We start from the raw sequence: 24,852 nt of genomic DNA, 5'->3' as shown, positions 1-24,852 counted from the left end.
ACCACATCAACTGCACTATCCTCATTTATCTTCCTTGTTACTTCTTCAAAATATTCAATCATGTTGGTCAAACAAGATCTTCCCTCAACAAATTCATGCTGACTATCCTCGACTAACTTGTACCTTTCTAAGTGACAGTTTATCCTGTCTCTCAGAATAGATTCCAATAATTTGCCCACTACTGAGGTTAGACTGACCGGCCTGTAATTATTCGGTCTAAACCTTACTCCTTTTTTAAATAGAGGAACAACGTTAACAATTCTCCCATCCTCCGGCACCAGACCCGTATCCAGTGAGGACTGGAAAATGGTGGTCAGACCCTCTGCTATTTCCTCTCTTGCTTCTTTTAACAGCCTAGGATACATTTCATCTGGCCTTGGTGAATTATCAACTTTCAAGGATGCTAATCCCATTAATACTTCCTCTCTCCCTATGTTTATCACATCCAATACTTCACGCTCTTCCTCCTTAACTACAAGATCTGCATCGTCCCCCTCTTTTGTGAAGACAGATGCAAAGTATTCATTAAGAACCATACCAAAATTTTCCGCTCCTACACACAAGTTACCTTTTTGGTCTTTTATGGGCCCTATTCTCTCCTTAGTTATCCTCTTACTCTTAAATGTATTGATAAAACATCTTTGGGTTCACCTTGATTTTGTTTGCCAATATTCTTCCATGTCCTCTCTTTGCTTTCCTAATTTCCTTTTTGATTTCACCCCTCCACTTTCTATACTGCTTTCTATGGTATTGAGTTCAGTGTCGGACATAAGCTTTCTTTTTCTGTCTTATTTTACCCTGTAGGCTCCTCGACACCAATGGGGCACGAGACTTGGCCGCCTCACCCTTTTTCTTTGTGGGAACATGTCTGAACCCCTTGAATCTCCCCTTTGAATGCCTCCCACTGTTATGACACTGATTTACCTTCAAGTAGCCGTTTCCAGTCTACTTTCGCTAAATCACTCCTCAGTTTAGTAAAATTGGCCTTGCCCCAATTGAGAACTCTAAATCCTGTTCTATCTCCGTCCTTTTCCATAATTATGTTAAAACTTACTGAATTATGATCACCACCACCAAAATGCTCTCCCACTGTCACTCCTTCCACCTGCGCCCATCTTCATTTCCTAAAATGAAGTCTAAAACTGCGCCCTTTCTTGTTGGACTTGTTACATACTGGGCACAAAAGTTCTCCTGAATGACCTCAAGAATTCTGCTCCTTCAATTCCTTTCACACTAAAACTGTCCCAGTTAATATTGGGGTAATTAAAATCCCGTACTATTACTACCCTATTGTTCGTGCACTTCTCCGAGATCTGCCTACATATCTGCTCTTCTATCTCCCTCTGACTGTTTGGGGGTCTATAGTACACTCCCAGCAGTGTGATTGCCCTTGTTTTTGTTCCTTAGCTCAATCCACATGGCCCCATTTGATGAACCTTCCCACATTTCATCCCTCCTCACAGCTGTAATTATTATCTTGACCAAAATGCCACGCCCCCTCCTTTCTTATCCCCCTCCCTATCGCGCCTGTAACCCTGTAAGCAGGAACGCTGAGCTGCCATTCCTGTCCCTCCTTAAGCCATGTTTTTGTAATAGCTATGATATCATACTGCCTCGTGTCTATCTGTGCCCTCAGCTCATCTGCTTTATTTGCTATAGGCCTTGCATTGAAACGATACCCTTGAGCACTGCCAAACTCTATATTTTCTAACCCACGTTTCCTCTGTCTTCCAGATTCATCCATTAATTTTCTGCCTTCCATTTTAATTTCGGATTTTGTCACAGCTGACTCTACCCTCAGGCCCCCATCCCCCTGCCAAACTAGTTTAAACCCTCCCCAACAGCACGAGCAAAACATACTGCAAGGAACTCAGTTCTGGCTCTGTTCAGGTGCAACCCGTCCAGCCTGTACAGGTCCCATCTCCCCCAGAGCTGGTCCCAATGTCCTAGGAATGAGGCCCTCCCTCCTGCACCATCTCTCCAGCCACGTATTCATCTGTCTTATCCTTCTATTTCTATACTCACTGGCACTGGGAGTAATCTGGAGATTACTAATTTTGAGGTCCTGCATGCTAATTTCTTACCTAGCTCTCCAAGTTCTGACTGTAAGACCGCATCCCTCATTCTACCTAGGTCGTTGGTTCTGATGTGGACCATGACTGCTCTTCTCAAGTATTTCTGCCACACTTCAATAAAATTCCTTAAATACCCCCAGAACAGTTGCTAGGTCTTCTTCAGTTTAAGTAACTGAAATTTAATTGAAAAAAAAAGGATTATAAATATCTGAACCAATCACAGAGCATTGTTAATGTTTCAATCACGTGGCTTGGTTCCTTTAACAAGCCTGTAAAGTTGAAAGCAACTGAACAAACCTTGTAACATTCGTATTGATTTAGGTTGCGGAAATGAAATTTAACTGCAGTGTGCTTTTAATTTCCTAATGCATTGAATCTAAAAAAGACACCAACCAAGCTAATTTTTAAAAAAAAATCTTATATTTTGCCACTATAACATGCCATTTTGGGTTCCTTTTCCTTCCATGGCCTTGTCCCTCTCCATCCTCAAACCCTACAAGATCTTCGCGCATTTCTAATTTTAAATCGCTCCATCATTGATGGTCTTGCTTTTAGCTGTCTAGCTCCCAAGCTCTGGAATTCCATTCCTAAAACTCTGCTTCTAGACCTCTTTCTTCTCCTTTAAAACACTCCTTAAAATCTACCTCTTTGGCTAAGCTACAGGTGACCTGTCTTATTATCTCTTTATCCGGCTCAGTGTCAAATTTTGTCCAACACAGTGAAATGCCTTGTGATGTTTTACTACATTAAAGGTGCTATATAAATAATAAGTTGTTAATAAGCTATTGTACAAACATCACAAAAGCAAATTCCTTAACAAAGTCTCAGATCTGCATCTAAGAAAAAAAGACTTGCATTTATTTAGCACTTTTCATGATCATCAGACATCGCAAAGCACTTTCCAGCCAATGAAGTATTTTTGAAGTGTAGTTACTGTTGTAACATAGGAACACGACAGCCAACATGCGGACAGCAAGCTCCCACGAACAGCAACGTGATAATGACCAGATAATCTATTTTTTGTGAATTGTGTCCATTTTTGTACTTCCTTTAATTTAGTATACTGTATTCGCTGCTCACAACGTGGTCGCCTCTAAATTGGAGAGGCCAAATGCAGATTGGGTGCTGTGGGTGATTAAATGTGTGCAGAGTCAGTGAATGGGGAGAGTGGACGTGTGCTGTGGGTGATTAAATGGGTGCAGAGTCAGTGACAGGGAAAAGTGGACATGGGCTGTGGGTGATTGGATGGAGAGTCTTTGCGGAACACCTCTGCTCAGTCTGAAAGCATGACCCTGAGCTTCCGGTCACTTGCCATTTCAACATTCCCCACCCCATTTGTGTCCTTGGCCTGTTGCAGTGTTCAATGATCATCAACGCAAGCTCGAGGAGCAGCATCTGATCTTTTGATTAGGCACTCTGCAGCCTTGCGGACTGAACATTGAGTTCAATAATTTCAGAGCATGACTGGCCTTTTTTAAAAAAAAAGGTTTTAATCATGCGCCTGTTTTTTTTTATGTAGACAGAGTTGCTCATTATTCTGCCATTAACACTCTCTCTGCACTAATGTTTTGTTTTTCACCACAAGCATTAACACACTCTTAGCCTTCGTCTCATGACAGCTTTGCTATTTAATCTCTCCTGCCCTCTGCCCTATCACACACCTTTCCTTTTATTCCTTTCCCACCAACCACCCACCCCTAGACTTGCTTAAAAACCTAAATCTTTTCTAACCGTTGCCAGTTCTTTTGAAAGGTCACAGACCTGAAACGTTAATCTGCTTCTCTCTCTACAGTTGCTGCCTGACCTGAGTATTTCCAACATTTTCTGTTTTTATTTCAGATTTCCAGCATCTGCAGTATTTTGCTTTTCATCTATTTTTGTGATGTTGATTGAGGGATAAATATTAGCCAAGATATCTGGCTCCCCTGCTCTTCTTCAAAATAGTGCCAGGGGATCTTTTACATCTACCTGAACAGGCAGATGGGGCCTCGGGTTAACATCTCATTCAAAAGACTGCACATTCGACAGTGCAGCACTCCCAGCCTGGATTTTTGTGCACACGCCCTGGAGTGGGAGTTGAACCCATAACCTTGTGACTCAGAGGCGAAAGTGCTACCAACTGAGCCATGGCTATGGTTGAATTCTACAGAATCCCAACCAAGAAGCACCCTGCATAGTCATAGAGTTATATAGCACAGAAACAGGCCCATTGCAGCTGTACCAGCCATCAAGCACCTAACTATTCTAATCCCATTTTCCAGCACTTGGCCTGTAGCCTTGTATGCTAGGGCGTTTCAAGTGCTCATCTAAATACTTCTTAAATGTTGTGACGGTTCCTGCCTCTACCACCTCTTCAGGCGGTGCGTTCCAGATTCCAACCACCCTCTTGGTGAAAAAATATTTCCTCAAATCCCCTCTAAACCTCCTGCACCTTACCTTAAATCTATGCCTCCTGGTTCTTGACCCCTCCGCTAAGGGAAAAAGTTTCTTCCTATCTAACCTATCAATGCCCCTCATAATTTTGTATACCTCAATCATACCTCCCCTCAGCCTTCTCTGCTCTAAGGAAAACAACCCTGGCCTTTTCAGTCTCTCTTCATAGCTGAAATGCTCCAGGCGAGGCAACATCCTGGTGAATCTCCTCTCCAGGTCAATCGCGTCCTTCCTATAGTGTGGTGACCAGAAATGTACACAGTACTCCAGCTGTGGCCTAACTAGCATTTTATACAGCTCCATCACAACCTCCCTGCTCTTATATTCTATGCCTCAGGTAATAAAGGCAAATATCCCATATGCCTTCCTAACCACCTTATCTACCTGTGCTGCTACCTTCAGTGATCAATGGACAAATACACCAAGGTCCCTCCAACCTTCTGTACTTCCTACGGTCCTACCATCCATTGTATATTCCCTTGCCTTGTTGGTCCTCCCAAAATGCCTCATCTAACACTTCTCAGGATTAAATTCCATTTGCCACTGCTCTACCCATCTTACCAGCCCATCTTTATCGTCCTGTAATCTAAGGCTTTCCTCCTCACTATTTACAACACCACCAATTTTCGTGTCATATGCGAACTTACTGATCATACCTCGTGTATTGACGTCTAAATCATTAATGTACACTACAAACAGCAAGGGTCCCAGCACCGATCCCTGCGGTACACCGCAGGGCACAGGCTTCCACTCGCAAAAACAACCCTCTACCATTTATCCTCTGCCTCCTGCCACTAAGCCAATTTTGGATCCAATTTGCCAAATTGCCTTGGATCCCATCGGCTCTTACCTTCTTAACCAATCTCCCATGCGGGACCTTATCAAAAGCCTTGCAGAGGTCCATATAGACTACATCAACTGCTTTACCCTCATCTACACATTTCGTCACCGCCTCAAAAAATTCAATCAAGTTAGTCAGACACGATCTCCGCCTGACAAAGCCACGCTGACTATCCCTGATTAATCCTGTCCCTCAGAACTTTTTCCAATATTTTCCCAACCACTGATGTTAGACTCACAGGTCTGTAATTACCTGGTTTATCCCTGCTCCCCTTCTTAAATAATGGGACCACATTCGCTGTCCTCCAATCCTCTGGTACCACTACTGTGGCCAGACAGGATTTGAAAATTTGTGTCAGAGCCCCTGCACTCTCCTCCCTTCTCTCACATAACAGCTTGGGATACATCACATCTGGGCCTGGGGATTTATCCACTTTTAAGCCCGCTAAAACAGCTAATACTTCCTCCCTTTCAATGCTGATATGTTCAAGTATATCACAATCCCCCTCCCTGATCACTACACCTACATCGTATTTTTCCATTGTGAACACAGATGAAAGTAATCTTTCAAAACCTCACCTATGTCCTCCGTCTCCACATAAAGATTGCCACTATGGTCCCTAATGGGCCCTACTCTTTCCTCTTAGTTATCCTCTTGCCCTTAATATACTTATAAAATGCCTTAGGATTTTCCTTTATCTTGCCTGCCAGTGTTTTCCAATGTCCCCTCTTCGCTCTCCTCATTACTTTAAGTACCCTGCTACACTTTCTATACTCCTCTAGTGCCTCCACTGTTTTCAACACTCAATCTGCTGTAAGCCTCCTTTCTTTTTAAAACTGATCCAATCCTCTATATCCCTGGACATCCAGGGTTCCCTGGACTTGTTGGTCCTACCCTTCACCTTAATGGGCACATGTTGGCTCTGAACTCTCACTATTTCCTCTTTAATTTTTCTGCAGTGGGAGTCATTCAAACATGAAAAGAAAGGAAAATGACACTAAAACTATGAGATAAAAGCAAAATACTGCAGATGCTGGAAATCTGAAATAAAAACTATTCTTTTGGGCCTCCTCATCTCGAGAGACAATGGATACGCGCCTGGAGGTGGTCAGTGGTTTGTGAAGCAGCGCCTGGAGTGGCTATAAAGGCCAATTCTGGAGTGACAGGCTCTTCCACAGGTGCTGCAGAGAAATTTGTTTGTTGGGGCTGTTGCACAGTTGGCTCTCCCCTTGCGCCTCTGTCTTTTTTCCTGCCAACTACTAAGTCTCTTCGACTCGCCACAATTTAGCCCTGTCTTTATGGCTGCCCGCCAGCTCTGGCGAATGCTGGCAACTGACTCCCACGACTTGTGATCAATGTCACACGATTTCATGTCGCGTTTGCAGACGTCTTTATAACGGAGACATGGACGGCCGGTGGGTCTGATACCAGTGGCGAGCTCGCTGTACAATGTGTCTTTGGGGATCCTGCCATCTTCCATGCGGCTCACATGGCCAAGCCATCTCAAGCGCCGCTGACTCAGTAGTGTGTATAAGCTGGGGATGTTGGCCGCTTCAAGGACTTCTGTGTTGGAGATATAGTCCTGCCACCTGATGCCAAGTATTCTCCGAAGGCAGCGAAGATGGAATGAATTGAGACGTCGCTCTTGGCTGGCATACGTTGTCCAGGCCTCGCTGCCGTAGAGCAAGGTACTGAGGACACAGGCCTGATACACTCGGACTTTTGTCGGACTAAAACTATGAATATCTCCAACTAACTCAGTTTTTTTTTACAAAAGGGACAGTACTTTTACCATGTAAAATTATGAAATAGTTTTGCTTTAATAATAAAAACAAGAAATGCTGGAAATGCTCAGCAGATCTGGCATGTGAGGGAGAGAAGTAGAGTTAACGTTTCAGGTCAGTGACCCGTCATCAGAACTGGCAGAGGCTAGAAATGTAATAGGTTTTAAGCAAATAAAGCGGGGTTGGGGCAAGAGATAACCAAAGAGGAGGTGCTGCTGCCAGACCTGCTGAGTATTTCCAGCATCTGCAGTATTTTGCTTTTAACTTAATTAAATAGTTTTGTTACTTTAACGGGCTGGATTGCCTCTGGCTTCTCCCACCCTGTGGCCAGAACAAAGTGGGAGAAGCTGAGGAAATTCCTGGGCTATTTCTTTATGTCACTCATGCCACATTACTGATATGAAAATTACTTGCTCCACCCTGCAGTACAAACATGACCTCTCATTTTCTTTTGAGCCAACAGAACACTAAATGGTACTTCAGAAATTAATTAATATTTCATAAATTAATATTTACTGGGCAGGGCTTCAGAACAAGGGGGAGGAGGTAACGGTCAGGAACTGCATGGAATTTTAACTCCACGACATACATTTTTAAAAATTTAAACAGATCCCTGCCTGAAAGCAAACTTGACCGACAGGCTTGACCGTCTGTCAGATGGGGAAAGTTCTCCCGAAAAGGCCGCATGTTTTGTGGTTGTTGGGAGCAGAGATCACAGTGTGGAGTGGAGGGTGGGAAACTTGAGTGGGTAGAATGTGGTTGGGGAGGGTCAGGAGTCACCTCAAGGGTGAAGGGAGGTATCGGAAGAGACCAGAGGTGGGCAGGTCAGAGATCGGGGGGAGATCAGGGGACAGTGATCATGGAGATACTGTCGGGTTTGTGGAAGTATGGTTTACAACTTTGCTGATTGGGCTTTGGGAAACACTTCTGCTCCTCCTGGCCCACAACCAGTGCTGTAAAGAAACTTAACTGATGGATACAGCCTTTTTGTCTCCTTTTATTGGGTTTACAAGAGTTGAAAATAGAGAATCTAAAAATTAGAAGCATTCAGCCTCCTTAAAAAGTTTAATTGACCTACCTGCTTCCCGAGAGCAGAATGGGCATCTGCCTATCATCCCATCTCCGATAAAACTGGATATGATCGGGCTTGAGGTGGATTGAGTTTCCATTTCAGACCATAAACTTTTTAGCCTCCCATCCAACCCCAAACCTACCTGTTTTTGTGGGTTAAAACTACCCTCATTGTTTGAGATACATATTAAAAATATTGAGGCATTCATAGTTTTGCTTATAATTTAGAATAAAGAATGCAGCACATTAACTTATACAGTGAATTTTATTTACCTTGATACTCTCAAGCTGCTTCTGCAGGCTTTGCGGATCAGAAGAAATTGTTTCTGACAGAAGCTCATCTCCAGTTGTCTCAGAGTTCTCTAACCACAAATTCAGCCCGTTGGCAATCTCTTGGAAATGTTGGTATTTCTCCAACATATTGGTCAGGTGAGAGCCAAGTTTATTGCACTGTGAGCCAAGCAAATAAATAATTAAATGGATGTTAAAAATACACAACTTTGGTGACATACAGTCAGATGTGTCTCCTGCACTGAGTGTCCAACCAATCCAAGGTACGTCAAAGAAAGTAGAATGTGATGCCATTATTGCTTAATCTTTCAAGCATAACACAACATCAGGTGTTTCCTGCATAATATCTTTTTGAGATCTAGAGATGAAAAGGCAAGGCTCATCAAAAGTGAGCAAAGTAGAAGAGATCATGGACTCAGAGTAATACAGCACAGAAGCAGGCCATCTGGCCCATCACACCTGTGCCAGCTCTTTGGTAGAGCTATCTGATTAGTCCCATTCCCCTGCTCTTACCCCATAGCTCTGCAATTTCCTCCCAATTACTTATCCAATTCCCTTATGAAAGTTATTGAATCTGCTTCCACCACACTTTCAGGTCATGCATTCCAGATCACAACTCGCAGCGTAAAAAAAAGTTTCCTCATGTCACCTCTGGTTCTTTTGCCAATAACCATAAATCTGTGTCCACTGGTTACCAACCCTCCTGCCACTGGAAGAATTTTCTCCATATTTATCTTATCAAAACCATTCGTGATTTTGAATATCATAACAAATCCCCCTTAATAATCTCTGCTCTCTGGACAGCAATCCCAGCTTCTCCAGTGTCTCCACAAAACTGAAGTCTTTCAACCCTACCATTCTAACAAATCTCCTCTACACCCTCTCTAAGGCTTGACATTCTTCCTAAAGCTTGGTGCCCAGATTTTAACATAATACTACAGTTGAGGCCTAATTAGTATTTTATAAAGGTTTCGCATAACTTCGATGCTTTTGTACTCTATGTCTCTAGTAATAAAACCAAAGATCCCATATTCTTTAACAGCCTTCTCAACTTGTCCGGCCATCAAAGATTGGTGCACGCATATCCCCAATCCGTTGCTGCACCCACTTTAAAATTCAATCATTTAGTTTATATTGTCTCTCTAAATTCTTGCTATCAAAATGCATCACTTCACACTACTCTATTAAATTTCATCTGCCAACTGTTTACCCATTTCACCAGTCTACATTTTTCTGAAGTCGGTTTCTATCCTCATTTGTTTACCACATTTCGTGTCATCTGCAAATTTTGAAATTATGCTAGGTATACCCAAGTCTAGGTCATTAACACATATCAAAAAGAGCAGTGGTCGGAACACCATCATATAATTCCCTCTAGTCTGAAAAATAATTGTTCACTAATACTCTCTGATTTCTATCCCTTAGCCAATTTCATATCCATGCTGCCACTCTCCATTTAATTCCATAGACTTTAATTTTGCTAACAAAATCTATTATGTGGTACTTTAACGCCTTTTGGAAGTCCATGTACACATCAAATGCAGTACGCTGTCTGTTACTTCAACAAAAAGATCGATCAGGTTAGTCAAACACTACTTACTTTTACCTTTATTTGGACTGACTTTCATTTATGAGCCAATTCTTTATCAAATGCCAATTAATTTTGCCCTTGATTATTGTCTCAAAGCTTTCCCACCACTGACGTAAGGTTAACTGATCTATAACTGCTGGGTTTATCCCTCTCTTTTTGACGTGGGTACAACATTTGTAATCCTCCGGTCATAGAGTCAGACTGCACAGAAACAGGCCCTTCGGCCATCAAGCATCTACCTACTTTAATCCCATTTTCCAGCACTTGGCCCGTAGCCTTGTATGCTATGGCGCTTCAAGTGCTTATCTACATACTTCTTAAATGTTGTGATGGTTCCTGCCTCTACCACCTCTTCAGGCAGTGCGTTCCAGATTCCAACCACCCTCTGGGTGAAAACATTTTTCTTCAAATCCCCGCTAAACCTCCTGCACCTTACCTTAAATCTCTGCCCCCTGGTTATTGACCCCTACGCTAAGGGAAGAAGTTTCTTCTTATCTAATCTATCAATGCCCCTCATAATTTTGTACACCTCAATCATGCCCCCCCGTCAGCCTTCTCTGCTCTAAGGAAAACAACCGTGGCCTTTTCAGTCTCTCTTCATAACTAAAATGCTCCAGCCCAGTCAACATCCTGGTGAATCGCCTCTGCACCCTCTCCAGGGAAATCACATCCTTCCTATAGTGTGGTGCCCAGAACTGTACACAGTACTCCAGCTGTGGCCTAACTAGCATTTTATACAGCTCCATCACAACCTCCCTGCTCTTATATTCTATGCCTCGGCTAATAAAGGCAAGTATCCCATATGCCTTCCGAACCAGCTTATCTACCTGTGCTGCTCCCTTCAGTGATCTATGGGCAAGTACACCAAAGTTTCTCTACACAATGGTCCTACCAACCATTGTATATTCCATTGCCTTGTTAGGGCTCCCAAAAAGCCTCACCTCACACTTCTCAGGATTAAATTCCATTTGCCACTGCTCTGTCCATCTTACCAGCCCATTTATATCGTCTTGTCATCTAAATGTACTCTGGGTGGAGCTGTAGACTGGGTCTGCGGCAGGTGGTGGGGGAACCAACACGAGGGAAAAACATACTTGACTTCATCCTCACCAATCTGCCTGCCGCAGATGCTTCTGTCCATGACTGTATTGGGCTGGAGTGACCACCGCACAGTCCTTGTGGAGACGAAGTCCCGCCTTCACATTGAGGATACCGTCCATCGTGTTGTGTGGCACTATCACCATGCTAAATGGGATAGATTTCGAACAGATCTAGCAATGCAAAACTAGGCATCCATGAGGCGCTGTGGGCCATCAGCAGCAGCAAAATTGTACTCAACCACAATCTGTAACCTCGTGGCCCGGCATAACCCCCACTCTACCATTACCATCAAGCACGGAGACCAACTCTGGTTCAATGAAGAGTGCAGGAGGGCATGCCAGGAGCAGCACCAGACATACCTCAAAATGAGGTGTCAACCTGGTGAAGCTACAACACAGGACTACTTGCACGCCAAACCGCGTAAGCAGCATGCAATAGACAGAGCTAAGCGATCCCATAACCAACGGATCAGATCTAAGCTCTGCAGTCCTGCCACATCCAGCCGTGAATGGTGGTGGACAATTAAACAACTGGAGGAGGTGGCTCCACAAATATCCCCATCCTCAATGATGGGGGAGCCCAGCACATCAGTGCGAAAGATAAGGCTGAAGCATTTGCAACAATCTTCAACCAGAAGTGCCGAGTTGATGATCCATCTCGGCCTCCTCCTGAAGTCCCCAGCATCACAGATGCCAGACTTCACTTCGATTCACTCCGCGTGATATCAAGAAACGACTGAAGGCACTGGATACTGCAAAAGCTATGGGCCCTGACAATATTCCGGCAATAGTACTGAAGACCTGTGCTCCAGAACTTGCCACGCCCCTAGCCAAGCTGTTCCAGTACAGCTACAACACTGGCATCTACCCTGCAAAGTGGAAAATTGCCCAGGTATGTCCTGTACACAAAAAGCAGGACAAGTCCAACCCGGTCAATTACCACCCCATCAGCCTACTCTGAATCATCAGTAAAGTGATGGAAGGTGTCATCAACAGTGCCATCAAGCGGCACTTGCTTCGCAATAACCTTCTCAGTGATGCTCAGTTTGGGTTCCGCCAGGGCCACTCAGCTCCTGACCGCCTTACAGCTTTGGTTCAAACATGGACAAAAGAGCTGAACTCAAGAGGTGAGGTGAGAGTGACTACCCTTGACATCAAGGTAGCATTTGACCGAGTATGGCATCAAGGAGCCCTAGCAAAACTGAGGTCAATGGGAATCAGGGGGAAAACCCTCCACTGGCTGGTCATACCTAGCCCAAAAGAAGATGGTTGTGGTTGTTGGAGGTCAATCATCTGAGGACATCACTGCAGGAGTTCCTCAGGGTAGTGTCCTAGGCCCAATCATCTTCAGCTGCTTCATCAATGACCTGCCTTCAATCATAAGGTCAGAAGTGGAGATGTTCGCTGATGATTGCACAATGTTCAGCACCATTCGTGACTCCTCAGATACTGAAGCAGTCCATGTAGAAATGCAGCAGGACCTGGACAATATCCAGGCTTGGGCTGATAAGTGGCAAGTAACATTCGCGCCACACAAGTGCTAAGCAATGACCATCGCCAACAAGAGAGAATCTAACCACTCCCCTTGACATTCAATGGCATTACCATCGTTGAATCCCTCACTATCAACATTCTAGGGGCTACCATTGACCAGAAACTTAACTGGAGTAGCCACATAAATACCGTGGCTACAAGAGCAGGTCAGAGGCTAGGAATCCTGAGGCGAGTAACTCACCTCCCGACTCCCCAAAGCCTGTCCACCATCTACAAGGCACAAGTCAGGAGTGTGATGGAATACTCTCCACTTGCCTGGATGGGTCAGCTCCAACAACACTCAAGAAGCTTGACACCACCCAGGATAAAGCAGCCCGCTTGATTGGCACCCCATCGACAAACATTCACTCCCTCCACCACAGACGCACAGTGGCAGCAGTGTGTACCATCTACAAGATGCACTGCAGCAATGCACAAAGGCTCCTTTGACAGCACCTTCCAAACCCACGACCTCTACCAACTAGAAGGACAAGGGCAGCAATTACATGGGAACACCACCACCTGCAAGTTCCCCTCCAAGTCACACACCACCTTGACTTGGATCTATATCGCCGTTCCTTCACTGTCGCTGAGTCAAAATCCTGGAACTCCCTTCCTAACAGCACTGTGGGTATACCTACCCCACATGGACTGCAGCGGTTCGAACAGGCAGCTCACCATCACCTTCTCAAGGGCAATTAGGGATGGGCAATAAATGCTGGCCTGGCCAGTGACGCCTACATCCCATGAATGAATAAAAAGAAAAGGCTTTCCTCCTCACTTTTTACGACACCAGGTTTCGTGTCATCCGCGAACTTACTGATCATACCTCGTGTATTGACGTCTAAATCATTAGTGTACACTACAAACAGCAAGGGTCCCAGCACTGATGCCTGCAGTACACCACTGGTCACAGGCTTCCACTCGCAGTAACAACCGTCAACCGTTACCCTCTGCCTCCTGTCACTGAGCCAATTTTGGATCCAATTTGCCCTGGATCCCATGGGCTCTTACCTTCTTACCCAATCTCCCATGCAGGACCTTATCAAAAGCCTTACTGAAGTCCATGTAGACTGCATCAACTGCTTTACCTTCATCTACACATCTAGTCACCTCCTCGAAAAATTCAATCAAGTTAATTAGACACTATCTCCCCCTGACAAAGCCATGCTGACTATATTCCGATGAAGGGTCGCTGACCCGAAACGTTAACTCTGCTTCTCTTTCCACAGATGCTGCCAGACCTGCTGAATGGTTCCAGCATTTCTTGTTTTTATGCCATGCTGACTATCCCTGATTAATCCCTGCCTCTCCAAGTGGAGATTAATCCTGTTCCTCAATTTTTTTCCCAATAGTTTCCCAATCACTGATGTTAGACTCACCAGCCTGTAATTACCTGGTTTATCCTGGTTACCCTTCTTGAATAATGGTACCATATTTGCTGTCCTCCAGTCCTCTGGTACCTCTCCTGTGGCCAGAGAGGATTTGAAAATTTGTGTCAGAGCCCCTGCAATCTCCTCCCTTGCCTCACATAGCAGCCTGGGATACATCTTATCTGGGCCTGGGGATTTATCCACTTTTAAGCGTGCTAAAACAGCTAATACTTCCTCACTTTCAATGCTGATATGTTCAAGTACATCACAATCCCCCTCCCTGATCTCTACACCTACATCATCCTTCTCCATAGTGAACACAGATGAAAAGTAATCATTTAAAACCTCACCTATATCCTCCAGCTCCACACACAGATTGCCACCTTGGTCCCTAATGGGCCCTACTCTTTCCCTGCTTATCCTCTTGCCCTTAATATACTTATAAAACACCTTAGGACTTTCCTTTACCTTGCCCGCCAGTGTTTTTTCATGTCCCCTCTTTGCTCTCCTACTTACTTTTAAGTACCCCACTATTCTTTCTATACTCCTCTAGGGCCTCTGCTGTTTTCAGCACTCTGAATCTGCCATAAGGTTCTTTTTTTTCCCCCCCTAATGCAATCCTCTATATCCCTTGACATCCAGGGTTCCCTGGACTCGTTTGTCCTGATGATGGGTCACTGACCTGAAACATTAATTCTGCTTCTCTCTCCACAGATGCTGCCAGACCTGCTGAGTATTTCCAGCATTTCTTGTTTTTATTATCGAATTCTCTGCCTTCTGCAAAGAGCACTTTGGTGCTGCCAACCTGTACACCACTGCACACCCACAGGAACAAACACTTCTTAACAGATATACTTATGGTTGAAAGATAATTGTCCATGCCAAGACAGTGCCTTAAGAATGGTGAGGTAGCTACCAATATCATGCAGGACATCATGGCCCAACTCAGGGCATTTAAAAGCACAGCGTATCTAGAGTGCCATGACAATGACCTGAATTTTTGCGGCTCCCCAAAGTCGGCAATGGAGACGGATGGACCCCGAAAATACCGGTGCCAGTGCATCAATTTCAAGGCGTCGAACCCGGTGCAGCAATAATCACCAGGGCGGGAGGAGGCTAGGACAGGAATCCCGCGCTGCAGCCAATTGAGGGCAGTTAAACTCATCAAAAAGCTTATTGATGGGGAAAGGTGCAACATTAAAAGGGACGAACAGATTTTAGAAGCTGTCAGTTTGTGAATAGCTGAGCGGAGGTGGTACAGAGTGAGGAGACAGTCAAGGCTGCCCCAATGCATCATCAAAGCCCCATAAGAGGGTCAGCGGGCCAAAGGGGGGCTTGGCACTTGGTAATCAGATGCCTTTGGCACTGCGCAGGTGGGGGGTGGGGGGGAAAAAAAGAGAGGGAGGGAGAGGGAGCACAAGAGCAATCACTGCCTAGCATCAAGCGGTGCTGTCACCCCCTTGGCATCGTGGGAGTAGAAGAGCAGGGGGCAAGGTTGCCAATCACAATAGGACAGCCACCTGTCTAAAAGGAAGTCTGCAGCTGGCATTGGAGCACGACTGTCAGCTTTTGGGTCCAGTGGTGATGAGGGACAACACCCTCTGCAGGAAGGGTGGAACCCAGGCAACAGGAGGGCACAGAAAAGGAAAGAGGGGCAGGAAGGCAACAGAGGCCATACCTTCAATGCAGCAGCTACCGAAGACGGAACTATCTGGGGATGACCGAGGCCCAGTGCTGCAGGAGATGCGACTCTTCAAACAGATGGTCACTGACATCTGTGCCCTCATCGCCGAAGACCTCACACCTCGCAGCACTGGTCACCATACCCTGCCAGTAGTCACTGCGACCTTGAACTTTTTCACTTCTGGTTCCTTCCAAGGATCAGCTGCAGACCTTGCTGGCACCTTGCAAATGACTGCACACTATTGCATCGCGCTGGTCAATGATGCCCTCGTTGCCAGAGCTGGATAGCATATTCATTTGACGACAGGCACATCTTAACAGTGAGTGTGCACTGGGTTCTTCTTCCATTACTATACTCCCCCAGGTGCAACACATCATCAACTGCACCCATGTGACCATCAAGGCACCCTGTGACTGCCCATTCAGATTCATCAACAGGAAGGGCTTCCACTCCCTCAACATCCAACTGGTCTGAGACAAGAGCTTCTACCATGTGTAACCTGGCAGCTGCCATGACTCCTTCATCCTCTGCTAGTCCAGGCTGCCTCAGATCTTCACTCCAACCCCCACAGCGTGTGGATGGATCCCAAGAGGCAAGGGATACCCTTGAAGTCATGGCCACTCAGCCATCTATGGGAGCCCCAGACAGGGGCATAGTGGCGATACATCCAATGCCATTTGCTCAGTGGGATTACCATTGAGCAGGCAATTGGGCTTCTGAAGATGCAATTCTGGTGCCTGGACCAGTCAGGTAATGCCCTCCAAAAACCCCGCTGGAGGGGTCTCAGTCATTGTGGCACCCTGCTGTTCTCTTCATTACATGGCCCTCCTGAGAGGCCTGGACCTTGAGGACACTGAGGCCCTGGAAGGAGACAGCTCATCAGGGGAGGAGCAGGAGGTGAGAGAGGAGGAGTAAGAGGAGACAGAGGGAGAAGATGCTGAACAGTGAGGTGCCCCTGCTGCATGACGAGGTGGCCTCCTCCTGCCACCCTCTAGGAACAGGACCTCTCTTCTCTCCCTCATGGCCTCCAGCATTAAATACAGGTCGACATCAACGAAGTGAGGGGCTGCCCTACCCCGCCCCAAGTGCCAGGCATCCGGCTCCCTTGTGAAATCTTGCTTCCCACCAGTTTGGTGCAAGGCTTTGGCACAAACTGCTGATCTCTCCCTCAGGACAACCAGCAGCCTCTGTGATGGCTGCCGTGGGAGTCTTTTTAAAAAAAAAATTCATGGGATGTGGGCATCACTGGCTAGGCCAGCATTTATTGCCTGTCTCTAATTGCCCTGAGAAGGTAGTGGTGCCTTCTTGAACTGCTGCAGTCCATGAGGGGTAGGTACACCCACAGTGCTGTTAGGAAGTTAGTTCTAGGATTTTGACCCAGCGACATTGAAGGAACGGCGATATAGTTCCAAGTCAAGATGGTGTGGGGCTTTGAGGGGAACTTGCAGGTGGTGGTGTTCCCATGAATTGTCTGCCCTTGTCCTTCTAGTGCAAGAGCTTGTGGCTTTGAAAGGTGATGTCTAAGGAGCCTTGGCATGTTGCTGTAGTGAATCTTGTAGACGGTACACACTGCTGCCACTGTGTGCCAGTGGTGGAGGGAGTGAATGCTCATGGATGGGGTGCCAATCAAGAGGTCTGCTTTGTCTTGGATGGTGTCGAGCTTCTTGAGTGCTGTTGGAGCTAAGTGCAGAGTATTCCATCACACTCCTGACTTGTGCCTTGTAGACGGTTGACAGGCTTTGGGGAGTCAGGAGGCGAGTTACTCGCCTCAGGATTCCTAGCCTCTGACCTGCTCTTGTAGCCATGGTATTTATATGGCTACTCCAGTTTAGTTTCTGGTCAATGGTAACCCCCAGGATGTTAATAGTGGGGGATTCAGTGATCATAATGCCATTGAATGTCAAGGGGGGATAGTTAGATTCTCTCTTGTTGGAGATAGTCATTGCCTGGCATTATGTGGAGTGAATGTTACTTGCCACTTATCAGCCCAAACCTGGATATTGTCTAGGTCTTGCTGCATTTCTACACAGACTGCTTCAGTATCTGAGGTGAACATTGTGCAATCATCAGTGAATATCCCCACTTCTGACCTTTATGATTGAAGGAAGGCCATTGATGAAGCTGCTAAAGATTCCAGGACACTACCCTGAGGAGTTCTAAATGAGTCCCACACTTCATCTGACCTGTCTCGATTCCTACCCCCACTGTCTCCATACCAATTAAAAGCTTCCCCATGCGAAAATCTGAACTTCAATCAGTTTCCCCCGGAAAGCAGGTTTCTGACCCAAAAATAGACCCGACTCCTGTTCTCCGCCTCCATGGTGAAAATTCAGCCCAATGTCATTGACTGTAACAAGCGCAACCCTGGGGCATGGGATGAGAATTGCTCAATAGTGGAACCGAAATCCACAGAGGGATGAGATAATGTAAAATCTCAAAGCAGAGGACCAAGGTTGACTCTTAGTTTGGATCCAAAATGGGAGGATGGCATGCCATTTTGCTACTGGCTGGCATGGAGAACTGTGTAATAGCTAAGTTTCTAGTTTAAACTTGGACATGAAGCAACCAGAGATTTTGAGTGCCTGGAACAAGTTAATGAGCAGTATGGAGCAAAAATAGGTACTGAACTAGACAACTGGCTACTATCAATTCATTATAGGCACTGGAACCAGAAGGTTGGAAACTCCTGAGAATTCACGTTGTGGGTCACTTAGATACTTACATAATCTTTTTGATTAGGTTGTCAACTTTCTGAGCTCACACTTACGGAATGGAAAATTGCGGGCAGCTGGTGAGGTTAACTTCACTAATTTACTTTTCACTTCTCCAACGCCTACTTTGCTTGTTGATATACTGCAGAATGATAATCCTTCAAAAAATGTATTTATTTCCACTAATCTTGCAGAAATGAAGCAGCACATAAGGCAGGAGGTTATGAAGTGCTACCATACTAAACATGAGATCAACCAAGAAAGCAACTGGCCCTTCAAATAGCAGTTGAAATCATTGAGACCTTTCAATATAGAACTTAAAAAGAGATGGGAAATAGTAAAAGAAATGAATCTGACAAATGCGACATAACAGCTGTACTGTCTGAAGCTGGAAATAGGGAAGATTAATAATGGTATCCAAACGAGATGCATTTTAGAGATGATGTCATGAAAGCAACATTCTGAGGACAAACACTGTACACCATGATTGGATCCTGTTGTGATTCACTTCTGGGGCCTGCATGCATTCAAGTCTACCTTAGACTGATGGGATGAAAGTCATCTTTATAATTTAGCATTCAGGATCCCACTAAAATGTCGCTAATTTGGCAGAAATTTACAATTTATTTCAGAAAGGCCATCAGATGGCTGGTGTGTGAAATGAGAAATGTCACACTAGTCTGGTGGGGGATTGCTCATCTGAGGTCGGGCTGAGCCACGTCGTTGATAGCTCCTTTTATGCTATTATGACTCTATTAGGCCCATCAAGTCCATGCTGGCTGTCTGTAAGGCCATCCAGTCAGTCCCATTCCCAATCCAATTTCCTTTAGAAATCACTGATCATCTCCACTTCCACCACCCTCATAGGCAACGAGTTTCAAGTCATTAGCATTTGCTGCACAAAAAATTTCCTCATATTCCCCCTCCATGTCTTGCCCAAAACCTTAAATCCGTGCCCCTGGTCCACCAGCTAATGGGAACAGCTTTTTTTTGTCTGCCTTATCTGAAACTGTCACCACCTTGCATACCTCTACTAAATCTCCCTCAACCTCCTTTCCTCCAAGGAGAACAATCCCAGCTTCTCCAACCTAACCTATAGCTATTAAAAATAAATGAGCTTTACTCTGCATCCAGCCTGTGCTGTAGCTGAGCTGGGAGTGCTCAATGCTATCAATGCCTGCCCAGAGTGGAAAGTGTTCCATTCCACTGCACGAGTCAGCTCTTACATTAAACATCACAAAAAAAAAAATCACACTTTGTATCTTCCAAATGCCAGCCCAGTAAATCAAAGAGGAAAAAAAAATCACAAAAATTCTAACTGCCTATAATTTTCAAATTGAGTGCAACAATGCAACTGTGACCAGAGGCCAAACAACTGCCCCGATATGTTGAATACGATCTCTTCTGGCTTTAATTCCCTTTGAAGTTGAATCTTGGACAATTATAGTTCCCAGGAAATTAGATCTTTTGCACCAGATTGCTATTATTTGCTGCAGTGGTCTGTGTCTAATTGAAATGAGTTGGGTCACTTAGGAGGATCATAATGCACAGCCTATTTAATAATGGTTTACTGTGGCCCTTACCAGTATTATTTACAAGACAACGGAACTAAACAGACCAGAGGTTCCGCTTACTAGATGAAGCCTTCCACAATCTTGTTAGACTAACCATATATATGAACTGACTGAGCTTGGGCTTTATTAGAATTTTAAAATACAATTAAGTACCTTTTCATTAAGAGAATGAAAGATGTCTTACTTTGGAATGAAGTGAGCTATAGCGATCTTTGGCATCTTCCAACTTATCCTTCACTAGTGTGCTGGTAACAGAAGGATCGATTGGCATCTTAAAATCTTCATTTGCATTGGTTTCAGCAAAGGTATTTGCAGTGTCAAGGACCTTTTGCCCAGAGATTGTGATGTATCGTAGATCTCCTTTATGAGAAATAACATCCTCGGAGAAACTCTTCTGTCTCTGCAGTTTGGTTTGTAATGAATCGGTGTCCATTTCTCCAGCTTTGATCTCTTCAAGTTCATTCTCAGATTGAATTAGCCAGGCCTCAAATTCACCATGATCTATTTTTAAAAAAGATCAAAAATTAAAGATGGTTATGAAATAATGGTACTGTAATAAACCCATATTTATGTTTTGGACAGTGGGAGACCATCAGAAAAAGTCCCAAATTATTCTATCCATAATTACTACAGTTAATTCCAAATCATGCTATTCAAAACCATTGTGCTTAGGTTAAAGTAAATATACTTTAATGAAATTTGGAAAACAAAGCGATTCTTTCACCCACCTTTTAGAAATGTTTGGAGTTCTTCTTGCAGGGCCTGAACATGTTTCAGTTGAGTTTCTGCCTGTAAAAGTGCCGTCTCATACTGTACCTTCAACTCATTCAGATTACTCTGCAGTCGCTCTTTCTCTTCTGGTGAAAGGTTATGGCTATGCTTGTCTAGGAAGGACTGAGCCGACTGTGTCGCCAATACAAAAGCTTGCTGTTGTGATAACAATTTTTCATGACGGACCTAAAGAAATAAAAATGCAAAGTATAAAAAGAAAAGGCTCATTTTCATTGCCCTAAGTTTGTCTCAGGGATTTAAGTTTTCTCTTTAGTGCAAGATCAATTGAAATGTTATCTAGTTCCTCCTGATTTACTAAAATTCAGTAAATCAAGAGGACCAGACATCAAACAAATATTGACATCATGTAGGTTCAATTATGAAACCTAAATTTATATATTCATGTCAACCACACAACCAATGACCAGTCAAAAGCTCAAACTAATATACGGAGGTTGTAAAATGCTTATTATAGCTGCTTGTGATTCAGAAAGCAAGTTTAAAACAGGCGCTTTTTAGTTTCAAGGAACCATGTTAGAGTCATAGATAGATTCATAGAGTTTTACATCACAGAAACCAGCCCTTCGGCCCAATGCGCCTGCGCCGACCATCAAGCACCCTTCCAATCTAATCCCATTTTCCAGCACTTGGCCCGTAGCCTTGCATGCTATGGAATTTCAAAATCTCATCTAAATACTTCTTAAATGTTGTGAGGGTTCCTGCCTCTACCACTCCTTCCGGCAGTGTGTTCCAGATTCCAACCACCCTCTGGGTGAAAACATTTTTCCTCAACTCCCCTCTAAACCTCCTGCCCCTTACCTTAAATCTATGCCCCCTGGTTATTGACCCCTCCTCTAAGGGGAAATGTTTCTTCCTATCTACCCTATCAATGCCCCTCATAATTTTGTGTACCTCAATCAGGTCCCCCCCACAGCCTGCTCCGTTCCAAGGAAAACAACCCTAGCCTATCTAGTCTCTCTTATTAACTGAAATGTTCCTGCCCAGGCAACATCCTGGTGAATCTCCTCTGCACCCTCTCCAGTGCAATCACATCCTTCCTTTAGTGTGGTGACCAGAACTGTACACAGTACTCCAGCTGTGGCCTAACCAGCATTTTATACAGCTCTATCATAACCTCCCTGCTCTTATATTCTATTCCATGGCTAATAAAGGCAAGTATCCCATATGCCTGCCTAACCACCTTATCTACCTGTGCTGCTGCCTTCAGTGATCTATGGACAAGCACCCCAAGGTCCCTCTGTACTCCCTAGGGTCCTACCAACCATTGTATATTCCCTTTCCTTGTTAGTCCTTCCAAAATGCATCACCTCACACTTCTCAGGATTAAATTCCATCTGTCAACGCTCTGCCCACCTTACCAGCCCAAATATATCATCCTGTAATCTACGGCTTTCCTCCTCACTATTTACGACACCACCAATTTTCGTGTCGTCTGCGAATCTACTGATCATACCTCCTATATTCACGCCTAAATCATTAATGAACACTACAAACAGTAAGGGTCCCAGCACCGATCCCTGTGGCACCCCACTGGTCACAGGCCTCCATTTGCAAAAACAACCCTCCACCATCACCTCTGCCTCCTTCCACTAAGCCAATTTTGGATCCAATTCGCTGAATTACTCAGGATCCCATGGGCTCTTACCTTCTTAACCAATATCCCATGCGGAATTTCATCAAAAGCTGGACTGAAGTCCATGTAAACTACATCAACTGCCTTACCTTCATCTACACATCTAATCACCGCCTCAAAAAATTCAATCAAATTTGTTAGACACTATCTCCACCTGACAAAGCCACGCTGACTATCCCTGATTAATCCCTGCCTCTCCAAGTGATGATTAATCCTGTCTCTCAGAATTTTTTCCAATAATTTCCCTACCACTGACGTTAGACTCACAAGCCCATAATTATCTGGTTTATCCCTGCTACCCTTCTTAAATAATGGTACCACATTCGCTGTCCTCCAGTCCTCTGGTACCTCTCCTTTGGCCAGAGAGGATTTGAAAATGTGTGTCAGAGACCCTGCTATCTCCTCCCTTGCCTCACATTGCAGCCTGGGCTGCATCTCATCTGGGCCTGGGGATTTATCCACCTTTAAGCCCTCGAATACAGCTAATACTTCCTCCTTTTTAATGCTAATTTGATCAAGTATATCACAATCCCCCCACTTCTCCATAGTGAAGCAACAAATTCATACTGTATGAGAAGAGAGCGCTGATTGGTTGGCAAGTGGACTCTGGTGGAGGCGTTGCCAGAGAATGCACCAATTTATGGTGACTGACCAAGCTTTGTTTGAAATTTAAACCAGGCAGCTTTACTGATTGGTCATGACATTGTCCTGAGGAATGAACCAGCGAAAAGCTGTCACTTATTTTGTTTAACTGAAACAGGCGCAATGTGTACAGATGTTCTTTCTGTCTGCAAAGAACAGGGCCCTAATGCTTGTCCATGTTTCCTTACTTAGCAAATAAACAGCCTTTGATTTTTCTTACTTGAGCTGATAAAATACCTCTCATTAAAAGTCCAAAGTATCCTATTCATATCTTTGCATTTGGAGATTTAATTTTCTCTAGTTATGTACTGGTTAACACACTCAAAAATAAATAAGGTTGACTTTTGCGTGTTTAATGTTTGATCAAAATATTTAACTCTCTTCCATCTTTAAATGCACTTATTGGAGGTGATACACCACCAAAAAAAGGCTAGCAATTATAGAGCGACAGTTTGTGTACATATTAAGCAGTTCTCTACAGAAGGAAATTAAGTCCAAGATTTTGGAAATTTTCAAACCTGTGTAAAAGCCTGACTTGTGCATTGGATTTTACAGCATGTCATCTGTAAAAACTCAAAGATTATGGTGGAAGTATTCTAGTTAGTTTACAACTTACATGATTGGGGAAGTGTCAAGAGCAAGATGCAGCACCTACTCAGCCATCAATGTAGTGTAAGAGGAGAACCGGTTGGGGCCTGAATAGGACTGGGACAAAGTTTTCAACATACCCTACAAAAACCCGGCATAACTAGAACCATAGTGAGATCTTTAATCTGGATCATAGTGGATTGTGGGCTGGTTGGGTTGCTGTTCAAAGAAGAAGCCAGGTACTTTAACAAGTAACCTGATTTAAAACAAGATGGGACAGCAATAGCAATGACGATGAGCAGGGGAAAAAGACAAAGGGAAATTCTGTTGGATAGGAACAGAACTTCACAGTTGGCATACCTGGAAGAGAAGTGGCAGTAAATTAAAAACAAACAACAAGCAAAGTATTGCAGATGATGGAAACCTGAAATAAAAACAGAAAATTCTGGCAATACACAAGATGCTGCTTGACCTGCTGTATATTGCCAGACTTTTTTTTTGTTTTTGTTACAAGTTTCTTCAGGTGTTTACCAACATTATATGCTTGGATACAAGTAGTTAATGTACAGAATTATTCTCTTTAAGCAGGATATATATATCTATCTATCTCATATACAGCATTCACTTCTGTTTCATATGAAGGGTCAAAACAATGGAGAACAGCAGTGACAATTGTTTAAATAATGCACTACACTGGAAGAGATGGAAGCGTTCATACCTTTAGTGCCTGCTGCTGCTGGTTCAGGCTTACACCCATCTCAGCCACAGTATTCATTACATCATTCTGACCTTGCAGCTGTAAACCATTTCCTAATGTATCTAATTTATCATTGTCAGTACAAACACCGTGCTTTGTGTTCAGTTCCTCCTGAAGCAGTACATGTTGAGAACATGATGTTATTGCCTGCTGTCCCATGGCTGAGAGCCATTCCAAAAGACCATCTATTTTAACCTTGTTTTCTTCAAATTCCTCGACTGCTTTGGCCTGTAATAAGAAAATAAGTTAATTTGAGGATGTAATGAAGTTTTGATGAAAATTACTGTACTTATCAAAACTTTGCTAGATTCAATCAATACTTAAAACTTTTTGGAAATAAAATGACAATATGAAGCTCACATTCTAACCCAGAGTATTC

At 44.2% G+C, this 24,852-nt stretch overlaps 1 protein-coding gene across 1 annotated transcript in view; it reads right to left on the bottom strand.

The window, feature by feature from the left end:
* Positions 1 to 24,852, bottom strand: part of LOC137347131 (microtubule-actin cross-linking factor 1-like) — a 441,060-nt gene that overhangs the window by 191,485 nt on the left and 224,723 nt on the right. The window contains 4 exon segments of the mRNA XM_068011260.1: positions 8,478 to 8,654; positions 20,246 to 20,562; positions 20,790 to 21,018; positions 24,435 to 24,701. Coding sequence (XP_067867361.1) covers positions 8,478 to 8,654; positions 20,246 to 20,562; positions 20,790 to 21,018; positions 24,435 to 24,701 — 990 coding nt within the window.

The sequence above is a fragment of the Heterodontus francisci genome, chromosome 31 (assembly GCF_036365525.1).
Source record: "Heterodontus francisci isolate sHetFra1 chromosome 31, sHetFra1.hap1, whole genome shotgun sequence".
NCBI lineage: Eukaryota > Metazoa > Chordata > Chondrichthyes > Heterodontiformes > Heterodontidae > Heterodontus > Heterodontus francisci.
Note: the sequence above shows the minus strand (reverse complement) of the source record. Positions and strands in the feature narration are given on the sequence as shown.